This window comes from Impatiens glandulifera, chromosome 4, assembly GCF_907164915.1.
Source record: "Impatiens glandulifera chromosome 4, dImpGla2.1, whole genome shotgun sequence".
Taxonomy (NCBI): Eukaryota; Viridiplantae; Streptophyta; class Magnoliopsida; order Ericales; family Balsaminaceae; genus Impatiens; species Impatiens glandulifera.
This window is the reverse complement of record NC_061865.1, coordinates 43,967,608-43,979,219: the sequence shown is the minus strand read 5'-3', so window position 1 is coordinate 43,979,219 and position 11,612 is coordinate 43,967,608. Positions and strand designations below refer to the sequence as shown.

General features: G+C 33.2%; 1 protein-coding gene across 1 annotated transcript; it reads right to left on the bottom strand.

The window, feature by feature from the left end:
• Positions 1-3,989: 3,989 nt before the first annotated feature.
• On the bottom strand, positions 3,990-10,390 carry LOC124934924 (F-box protein At5g52880). Its single transcript, XM_047475414.1, has 6 exons — positions 10,115-10,390; positions 9,554-9,711; positions 8,646-8,733; positions 5,584-5,765; positions 4,620-4,771; positions 3,990-4,378 (listed from the first exon to the last, which is right to left on the bottom strand). Exons 1-6 carry the CDS (start codon positions 10,294-10,296, stop codon positions 4,241-4,243), a joined length of 900 nt encoding a protein of 299 aa, XP_047331370.1. The 5' UTR covers positions 10,297-10,390; the 3' UTR covers positions 3,990-4,240.
• Positions 10,391-11,612: the final 1,222 nt, after the last annotated feature.

The following is an 11,612-nucleotide window of genomic DNA, read 5'->3' as shown; positions in this document are numbered from 1 at the left end:
TTGTAACATTTGGATGTTATTTATTTCAGGATCCGTTCGAAGCGACTAATGGTGACATTGAGAATTTTCGAACGACGGGGTTGGGACACGCCAATCAGATATGGGATAGATGGCGGTCGGATTTGAACAAGAATTATATCCGCGTCCACAAGGGAGACGAGGCAGCGGTACTGGCTAATCCTCCACCGGACTACAATCGAGATGATTGAGAGTTTGTGTGTCGCAACCATTTCTTCACAGAAACGTTTAAGGTACGGTTTCATAATTCAAATAAAAGTTGATATTAATTAATCTAACTTCATTTGTTATTTCAAATACAGAGACACAGTTCTACCAATATGAAGAACCGGAAGAATCTGAAATTCCCTCATCGAACGGGAAGTAGACCGTTTGCACAAATTGAAGACGAGTTGGTAAGTTCATTATTTGTAATAACTTAATATAAATTTTTTTATTAATTATATAAATAATTTATTTCAACAGGCGATTGAAATGGGACGGCCACCGTCTGTAATTGAAGTATTCAAGAGGACCCGTACACCAAAACCGACACAAGAAAACCCAACACCCGTCCCGGACGAACACGTGCAAGAGAAAATTGTAAGTGAATTGAATATGCCTAGTTTTTTATTATATAAATGATATTTTATTTGAATTGTGCAGGCTGAGATGGAGGAGGTTGTTAGTAACGAACCCGGAATATCGGATTTTGAATTGACGGAGAGGGTGTTCGGACAACAAAAACACGGGGTAGTGTTCGGAATGGGATCAGGCGTCCGGCCCACACACTTTCGTGAGGATCGTCGTAGTGGAAACAGTTCACAGCGAAACAATGAGCGATTGTTAGAAGAGAATCAAATAATGAAGCTCAAGCTGGAGGAACTGGAGAAGAGAGATGAAGAAAGAAGGCGGAAAATGGATGAATTGCAATTGGAAAAGCAAGAAATTGTGGAAAGAATGGAGAGGGAGAAGTTAGAGATTACCGAAAAAATGGAGAGGGAGAAGTCAGAGATGAACGCGAGAATGGAGAGAATCGAATTATATATGAGGCAATAACCACCTCCTCCCCCCACAAGCTAAGGTTGTTTCGATTATGAACATGTTTTCATTATAGTAGTTGAACTTATAACAGATTGTTCGGAATATTTGTTTGGTTTCGAATTTTGTAATGTTCACGATCAATTAATGTGATCGTTTAATGTATGATGCATTTCTTTTATCATTAATATATTGGTTTGGCTGAACAGGTTTTGGTTAGGTTTTGGTTGCGAGCAAAATAATCCGCACATTTTTAAAAATTTAGGGGAAAAAACCGAAAGTAATATTGAAATCTCTCGGTTTTTCTCTTTTTGGAAAAAACGAGAGATATTAGAAAACTCTCGGTTTTTAGCCAAAGAGAAAACCGAGAGTTATATGACAAACCCTCGGTTTTTATCCTATAGAGGAAAACCGAGAGTTATTTACAAAACTTTCGGTTTTCCTCTTCGGGTAAAATCCGAGAGTTTTAATATAACTTTCGGTTTTCTTGAAAAGGAGAAAACCGAGAGTTAGTGGAAAACTCTCGGTTTTACCCGAAGAGGAAATACGAGAGTTATTTACAAAACTTTCGGTTTTAACCGAAGAGGAAAACCGAAAGTTTTGTATATAACTCTCGGTTTTCCTCTTCGGGTAAAACCGAAAGTTCTTTGCAAAACCCTCGGTTTTTCCACACAGAGAAAAACCGAAAGTTATTTGTAAAAAGAAGAAAACCGAAAGGTCTATATAAAACCCTCGGTTTTTCCACAAAAGAGAAAAACCGAAAGGTCTTTATAAAACCCTCGGTTTTTCCAAAAAGAGAAAAACCGAAAGTTCTTGTAAAACCCTCGGTTTTTCCACAAAGAGAAAAATCCGAAAGTTGTCATACACCTCTCGGTTTTTCTCTTTATGGAAGTCCCGAGAGTGTCAATACCGAGGGATGGCGAGGGTTACTAAAACCTTCGGTAAGGTGTCTTCACCGAAAGTTATAGGGTCAAAACCGAGAGTTTTAACTCTCGGTTTTGACCCTTTTTTCACCAGTGCTTCCTGATATGATACTTTCCAATTTCTGTAGAGGTTCCAATTCTGTTCATTTTTCGGGGCTCTTCTTCACGTTTGGATGTTTGCACTACAGTTAGTTACAACATTATTCCAAGTCTGCTACAGACTTCTTCAATTCCTCGAGAATGCCCTCGTGTTTCTCTCCCGCCAGATGTTGTAAATTGTTGAGCCGAATCCGCATTTAAAAATATTTGACTTTAACTTTGTGCCCTTTGCTTTCTTCACAGCCACTTCCTTGATTTCTTTCTAGTCTTCTGTTAATCTGGTCATCTCCATATTTTTTGCAAATTTATTCCAAAGTTTCGAGGCAAATGAATAGTTCCAGAAGAGATGATCAGCTATTTCTTCATTCCCTTTACACATCAGACAACTTGAATCCGGAATTTCCATGTACTTTCTGACGCGATCTCTCGTGTTTAGCCTTTCCCAAAATGCAATCCATACGATGAATTGGTGTCTCGGGATAACCTTTGACGACCAGACCATATTAACTCAATCTACTATTTGCTCCTTCTCTTGGATGGTGTTCCACACTTTCCTTGAAATTATCTTCTAATTTCCCTCTGCTTTTCATCGGTGTATGTCTGTTCTTTCATTGAATTGGATGTTATTGATATGTTCGAGAATGCGTCTCCCCACGGGTATTCGTCTAAGAAGCAAATTCTATAGTCCGTCTTTATTATTTCTGACATTGGCAGCTAGGCAGTCCCGTCTGATCCTCTTTCTGAATTTCTCTTTATTGATTAGTGATTGGTCCTCATACTAGAGATCATGCCAAACTAGTGTGTTTCTGCCGTCTCCCCAACTAATATCAAAAAGTCCTATAATATTGTTTCTTAGTTTAAGGATTTTCTTTAACGACTATCTCATACCTTCGCTTATTTTGGATGTCCAAACGCTTGATTCGTGTTTCATAAATCGGGTGTGGACCCATGTACGCTTATTTTTAATCAACCCCGAACCTGAACTCTCTTGTTAGGTTTGTTTGTGTTACAAGAAAATTGTCGAATGGATCAATTTACTTTGATAAAACCCATTATCTTACATTCCACTCGAATCTCGTAAAACGGGCAAAAGACCACTCTTTTAAGAGTTGCATTGACCAAACTTAAGATGAGGAACTGATAATAAAATGTTAGAAAAGTGAACATAGCTAGCTCATTAAAGAGTTGTCCCGTAATTTGTTTCTTAAGAAATTTGAAAAGAAAATAATTTCAAAAATTCTATTTTAAAGGTTTTTTTTGCTTAGTGATGTGTGGGAAATGCATCAGCACTATAGCCCGTATGCCTATCTTAAACGAACGATCTCTACTAATTAACCTTACGTGAAAATTATTACACTTGTTATGGACCTAAAACATAAATGTTCATCTAAAGTTGTAACCTATGTTTAAAGGGACATGTTTATTCCATTGTTCGAAGTAAGTATAAGATGTTCAAAGCATTAAACAAGATTAAAAAATGAAAACAATAGAAAAGTGTTGAGATTGGTGATGAATATAATACCATTCCGAATCAAATTAATGATAAAGAAGATTAAAATTAATGATAAAGAAGATTAGTAATTAATTTTTTAATACATAAAAAAAATACTTTTGGGCATTTTTAAAAGTTGTTAAATATTTATCTCAATAGTACTACTTTACCATTAGCAAGATACAAACAATGTCAAATAACACAATTACAAGGAGCAACAAATGTGAATATTGATTTCTTAAAAGAATTCATAATGTTATGTTTTGGACAAAATTGAAATTTGAGACCTTTTTTTGTTTGCATAATTAAAATATAAATAATTGAAATTGAAACTAAATGTATATTATTTTTAAAGTTTTAATTTTAAATAAAAATATTAAATAATGTTAAACTGAATTATACAAACCATTACCAATTCATTCCAATTAAATCTGTAATAATCAATATAATGGTTTGAATTATAAATGAGATCAATGTAATTTGGACTTAATATGATAAAACAAATCAGATTTAACCATTTCTCCTATATGAATTGTAATTCAATTTCTATCTAGTTACATTTCTGATAAAATTATACACATCCAAGCATAATTTATACAATTCAATAATCTTACCTAAGAGCAATGATGACCAATCTCCAGTTTTTGCTTCATATCCACTACAAGATAGTTGTCTCACCCATTGATACTTACAAAATTTGGTCGAGGTGTCTCGGAAGAGCCCAAAGCTTATGAACGAAATCTCCCTCATCTGAATCACTACTTTCATTGCTTGTGCTGTCATCTTCACTATAGTCGTCAAGATTGTGCAGTATGAAGTCCACAATCTGAAACGATACCAAAAAAAAGGACATTTTATTTATTTCTTTCCTCTATACGATGTTAGGACCCAATTGGACTTATGTGATGGAATTCCTAAATTCAAGTGTATGTTTACAAGAAGTCATTCCTAAATTCAAGTGTATGTTTACAAGAAGTCATTCCGGCGTAAACTTTTTCTAGACATACAAAGATGTGAAGTAAACAGTTTATATCAGAGAAAAGAAAAAGAATTTTGGTGCTCATTACCTGCTCCGTAGAAATGGGTTTTAAAATCTGAATACCGGCTTTCTGTTCTTTGTGTTCTCCTCCTTGAGGACATTTCATATTACTCAGCCAAACAACCGAGTCACAACAGATGCAGTATGCCCTAAAAGATCTAAATTTCCTAGCCAGCTTTCCTGAAATTGAAATTAATAATGTGCAAACAAACATTGGCAAAGACACAAAAAGTAACAATTATACCCTGTTTTGTTATAAGAAGTTTAATATTGATCATAATTCCGAAAAACATATATTTGTTAGCTTTGTCAAATATCATAATAATTTATAAAGTAAGCTAGCTAATCATGATCTCAAAAAAGCTTCTATAACAAATAAAGCAAAAAGTTGCAGTCTAATCTTGATCATTTCTAAAGAACAATTTATATACGAAAATAAATAACAAAAATCACACTATAATCGAAAAATAATTTAATTTGCATAAAAGTATAATTTTCAATTTTGCAATTTAGCAATTAGCAATTTTTCTTTGAGATTGTGATTAACAAGATTGTGATTAATAAAAATGTGACAACTAATTTCTAAATAGGTTTAAGGTCTTTTTTAAAAATCGCTATTTCTAAACACATCATGGTATATAATTTTTCTGTAACTTTCTTTAATCAACTTTATATTTTGCATTTGACCATTTTACCCTTACTTTCTATCATTCTTTCTTTTGCTGATTCAGTCTCCCTTTATTTTCTTTTGATTGCATTTTCTTTTTTATTTACTTGACAACTATATATATATATATATATACAGTATATAGTTTTTGCTAGTCAATTGTAGGTTTTTGTTGCAGGAAGAAACTTTGTATTTGTTAGAGCATGGATTCTAAGAGTTAGATGAAAATGTGGGGAAATTATGTTCACGGCCAAATATCAAAGATTCTCCCAACTTGAAAAATAGTTTCTATTCAAGAGAACCAGAAAAATAAAAATCAACATACCTCGAAATGCTTTCACAAATGCACCTTTCCAGTCATAGTTAGGCTCCTTTGTCAATAATTCCTTTGTATCTTCATAATCAATTCTTGAGCAATGTGACTTTAAATGATTACACGATTGGAAGAAATATATATTATACTGCAAACACCATAGGTGATTGTCACATGATGCCTGGTTCCACGACCTATAAATGGGCATAGCAAGCCATGATTACAACCAAGATGCAAGAATAATCACAAACTTACAGATGAAAACTGCAACACAACTTGTACTCCATTATGGAGTCACTGGAAAAGCAAACAACTCCTTTGGAGGTCACATTGAGTAAAGAGGAGGTTAGATCACTTTTAACTGGGAACTTTAGTGAGACTTTCTGTAATTAAACTGTCAGAAGAAACATATAATGATTCTACCCATCCTTTTATTACATTCTCTAAAATGGAGTGCATGTCAATCTTTAGGTTTGGTCTGATAAACTGAGTTGCGGTCTTGACTAGGTTGGATGTCAATTATTGTTAGTATTTTTACCAATACTTCTTTCATATCTTACCATACAGAAAGAATAATTCTAATGGTATTGAACTATTCTATTGGAGCAGGGATTTTTGAAAATCAATTCCGTAAGATTTTGAGAATCCTTTGGCTACAAGATGTGGTCTCTGCTATGTACTTGATTTGAAAATCCATGTGCATTAATGTCTTTTTTATCTTTAGATTGTGAACCTGAAGTGATATGTTGTAGAATTAGATGAGAAGAGACTTTTATTGCTAGGTGAGGAAAGAACCCTAACTACCTGACAGAATAACTTTGAATAAGAAGATTGAGAACTTATGAGGGAATTCATCAACTACATTCTTCATGGCAAACTAATCTGAGTCATTATCCATTTATATTATTTCATCATTAGTCGCTACGCATCATAACCATTAAAGACGTAGCAATGTGTACTATTCTATCATATGTTGCACGGATACGGATACGGGTATCGTATCAAATATGATACGGCAGTTTTTGAAAATATAAGATACGATACGTATAGATACGCAAATTATAAATATATTATATTTATATAAATTTAATATTGATATAAATAAAGATAGAAACTCATAATAATGATTCATAAAGTCAGTTTATAAATAATAAATTAAGAAAATCAGCTTATAAATAATAAATTAAGAATTAAATAATAAAGTATGAAATCACTTTAGCTAATCTTAGGAAATTTGGGAGGCCGTCGTTAGCTGCAATGGAGATAAGGCCCCGGGCCCGACGATTACACAATTGCTTTCGTTAGAGAATTCTGGGACATCTTAAAAAATGACTTCCATGATTCTTTTAGGCACTTTCACGCAATAGCCTCCTTTGAAAAGAGTTGGAATTCCAGTTTCATTGTTCTCGTTAAAAAGATTCAATGGGCAAGAGAGCACTTCAGGCCTATCAGCCTTGCGTCTAGTTTCTACAAAATTATGGCTAAAACTCTTGCGAATAGATTTAAGGCTACCCTGAAAAATCTTATCTCTCCCAACCAAATGGCTTTCGTGCAAGACAGATAGATTACAGATGCGGCCCTCATCGCCAACGAATGCATCGATTTTATCCGCTCCAGAAAAGGGAGGGGATGCATCTGCAAACTGGATATTGAGAAGCTTTTGATCATGTTAATAGGGATTTTCTTCTTTTTATCTTTGGCAAGATGGATTTCGGAGCGAAATGGAGTAGTTGGATCAAGACTTGCATATCTGAGGCAAGGTTCTCCGTTATCATCAATGGTGAAGTCTGCGACATTTTCCAAAGCTCGAGGGGCCTCAGACAGGGTGATCCACTTTCCCCCTCTTGTCCCTCTTGTTCACTGTTGTTATGGAAGCCCTTTCCAAAAATTTTGAGAAGGCAAACATTGCGAGACTTTACATTGGTCTAAATTTTGGGAATTCGAGAAGACCTAACTATATATCTCACCTCCTTTTTGCTGATTACACTCTTTTCCTTGTGGAACCTAGTGCATATAATCTTATAGCGATTAGAAAGATTTTGATTATTTTTGAAGCTTGCTCCGGTCTCAAGATTAAGAGGAACAAGTCTGAGCACTTTTTCATTGGTGATGTTCCGAACACTAAGGCTCTATCTGGTATCCCGTATCCTTTGTCTCAAAATCGGCCCGCTTCCCTCGAAGTCATGGCAACATCATTTTAATCATTCCAAGAATGAAGGTCCAAGGCATCGACTTGATTCACAAAAGAGACAGTGTGTTGAAGTATTATGTTACATTGAGATTTTCATGTTTAAGGTCGAGGATATTGAGCTCGATTTTGAATTCATAAAAAAAGAAATGATTCCCCATTTCATTTGAATGGAGTTGAGCATGTCATGATAAGGATGCTGTCCATGTCCATTGCTTCGAATGAATCATCTTGAGGAGCAGTGGACTTTTCGATGAGGAAAGGCAACTTGCCTTTCCCCACGGATAAATACTTTGATGGCGCTTGACCATTCTAGGTAGCATTGACCATCCAATTCTTGTGGCGTCTAATGTATAAGTTTTCAATGCTGGCAGAAGAGTCCAATGAAGACATGTTGATGCAACAAGTGAAAATTGGCTTTGATACCATACAGTTTTGTGGTGCGAAAGAAGAAAAAGAAGAAGCTTTCTTTTGTATTTCAAGCGATAATTAGAAAAGGAACAATATGTCAATATACAATTAGTATCTACACAAACAATGGACGAACAATCAACAAAAGGATGAAGTTCCAAGATGGAGTAAATAGTGGTTGGTCACTAAAAAGCGAAAACAGTGCCTCAGGAGGTCATCGTGAGTAAAGAGGAGAAAGGTTAGATCATTTATTCTTCATATTGAACCACTTTGAATAGGAATAATACCTATAGCCAATATCGTCTACCTACCTTGGGTGACATCTAGTCAAATGCCCAAATGGGGATGCAGATATATTTTTCTTTTTCTACATTTTGGCAGGGAGATGAAAGTGGGCATTGTTGGCACAGGGGAAGGAGAAGAGAGATTGGTAATGTGAGGAAGCATAAAATAAAGGTCAGTGAAGAAAAACTACCTGGATACTTGAGAAGCAGATATTAAAGACCTCAGATCCAAGAAGCTGAATACATGCACAAGGACATCCTCAGAAAGTTGAGCTGAACCTGAAACATAATAAAACAGAGAATTATCAAGAATCAACTGGAAAATAATTCTGCATTCTGCAAGTAACCGCATTTTGCAGTATTTCTATTTATGTAAACATTAATGTTTTCTAGAAAAAAAATACTCTGCAAGTAACTTATATAAACAAGATGCATAATCTAATAAAATATGGAACTAAACAGTCGACTGTTTTGTTATACACTTTTCCATGTTGATTGCGATCCAAAAAATCTACAGTTGTTGTTTCCAAAAATCATAATGATTTAGCAAATAATTTTGATTATGATAAAAAATAAAATTTGATCATGAACTAGAAAAGAAAGCAAAGAATTTCACTATAATTTGGATCATGATCTATCAAATAGTTTTGTATACGAAATGAAGCAACACAAATACACATTCTAACATGGATCATGGAAGAAAATAATATGGATCATGATCTAAAAAAATATTATACCAAACCAACAAAAAATCATTTCTAATTTTAATTTGGCAATTTTTCAATCAGATCTTTACAGTGATAAGATTGTAACAAAATAGCAATTTACAAAGAGGCTCAATCAATCACTCTTACACACCCCAAATTCAGTCCTGTAGAACTTTTTACAAGCTTCAATAATTTCACATTGTCTCATTCTGCTCATATGAAGTTCCAACATATTGCTAAAACATAAGCAAGAAAAAGGATGAAATGACATAATTTCAACATAATGAATAAAACATTGAAGTACATTGTGAAAAAATGTCTTAACATAGAGCAGGTGAATCTTTCAATCTCTTTCCCAAAATTAAATTGCTTTAGTAGAAGAGGAAACCTACTTGTGGGAGAATCAGAACTAACTTTAGATCGCCTCTTGTGAGAAATCTTAGCATGCTTAAACTCTGACACAGCAAGAACCCTCTTTTGTTTGGGTAACACTGACTCCGCAGTCTGAAGGAGGGCATAAGCAGCTGAGACAGCAGTTTGTGTCTGCATTCTGTCATCAATACAACCATTGTATCATTAACATTAAGAAGAGAGATAGCCAAAACCACAAATGGGTAGAGCATAAAACAAACAGAAAATGTGCATTCATAGCAATAATTGATGTCGGTTACAGATAAAGCACCAGGCAATGAAGAATGTCAGTGTAACTATGTTTTCCCTAGAATAATGCACATGTTGCTCAAGCCTGCAAATAGTGGTAAGTTCTGTAACATATATTGGGGGATCAAGTTTTCAACCCAATTTTCTCTCTTCAAAGCTTGATTAACTAATTTTCTGTCATATCATAATTGGCTACTATCTAGAAGAATCAATTCTTCATCCCAATCTTTCACGGAAAATGTGATGTTTATATCGGAATAAATCAACCATCAATTGACAAAGATGATACTTACTCCGGGAGGAGGTGAAAGGCAGTGAGGACATCCTCGAAGATGAAAGATTGCAAATTTTTGGGGACTTGACGGTAAGCGCCCTTGAGAATGAAGCTCAGTTCTTTGCAGACTACTGGGTACTGATAGGCTCGATGCAGAGACTCTCTCAACCCTAATTTCTTGTACCTCTCTACAAGCCCCATGTGATTTTTCACGATCAATACATATTCCACCAATAATCAATCTAAATCTCTACACGAGAGAACTTATTTAGCCTCTCTCTCCTAATGTATATTGAAATAATTCTGTCAATGAGAGGTGAATGTAACTTGTAAGTTATATTGAACTAATTATTTTTAAACAAATTAATTAAACTAGCAAAAAGTGAATGTAAGTTAACACATATATTAACTAAAAAACATGGAAAATAAAATTAAAAATCAATGTCGAAAAATAAAATTAAAAATCAACGTCGAACAACCACTAAATGCTTGTAGTTGCTACTTAGATCTACCATTCAAATTAATTCCTTTGTATTATTTTTATAAATTCTAATATAAATAGATATTATAATAGTTAGTCTAAGTTGTAAATAAAAAACAATATAAGATGAAATAAGAAGGAGAATGAATATCGATAATTTGACAATATTTTTTATTACATTTTTTTTAAGGTTGTAAGGATCGTAATTGGACACAACACAAGGAATCATAAATTCTAATTTCTCAAAATTTATGACTATAAATATCATTTAAAAGTCCTACCAATTTGAGACTATAAATATCAAACAAAACTCTTATTCATAGTGTCGATCATCCGATAAGAATTTAGTGGTTCTACACATTCAAACAATAAAATTGTTGTTCGAAATTTTTCTTTTTATGATTTGCAGATAATTTCATTTTAAATGGAATAGATGAAAAAGTAATAGAGAATAAAAAGTATAATATCAAAAGGCTAAGAATTTGATAATATTCTCAATAAACATCTTATTATTTCAATTTCATATCACCAAAATATAGAATAGTGACAAAAAAATAAATAAGTTTATTACCAAATGTAAAGACAAATACATATATAAATATCAAAATAATGTAGATATTGAACAACCAACAATATATTATTAAAGTTAAAATATGTCAAAACATAATAATAATAAAGTTAATAATAATAATAATAAAAATAAAGTATCAATTGTTTATGAATTTACTTGTACCACCTAACAATTTGTTTAAGATTTTGTAAAATGAAACTCATTTTTTTTTGTTGGTGTCTAAATACTTATAATCCAATTTCCATAATATTTGTATTAATTAGTTATAAATTATGACGGAAGGGGTTTGTTTTATTTTATGTTAATTATTTGAATAAATTAATAATATATATGAATTGAAGGTTGTAATAATATTTAATATCCGTTAATTTTATTTCTATTAATTAGTTATAAATTAGAATTAAACTGAATGATTTATTCCGTTAGTGAGCATATTAAATGTAAGTATATTTTTTTATAATTTAA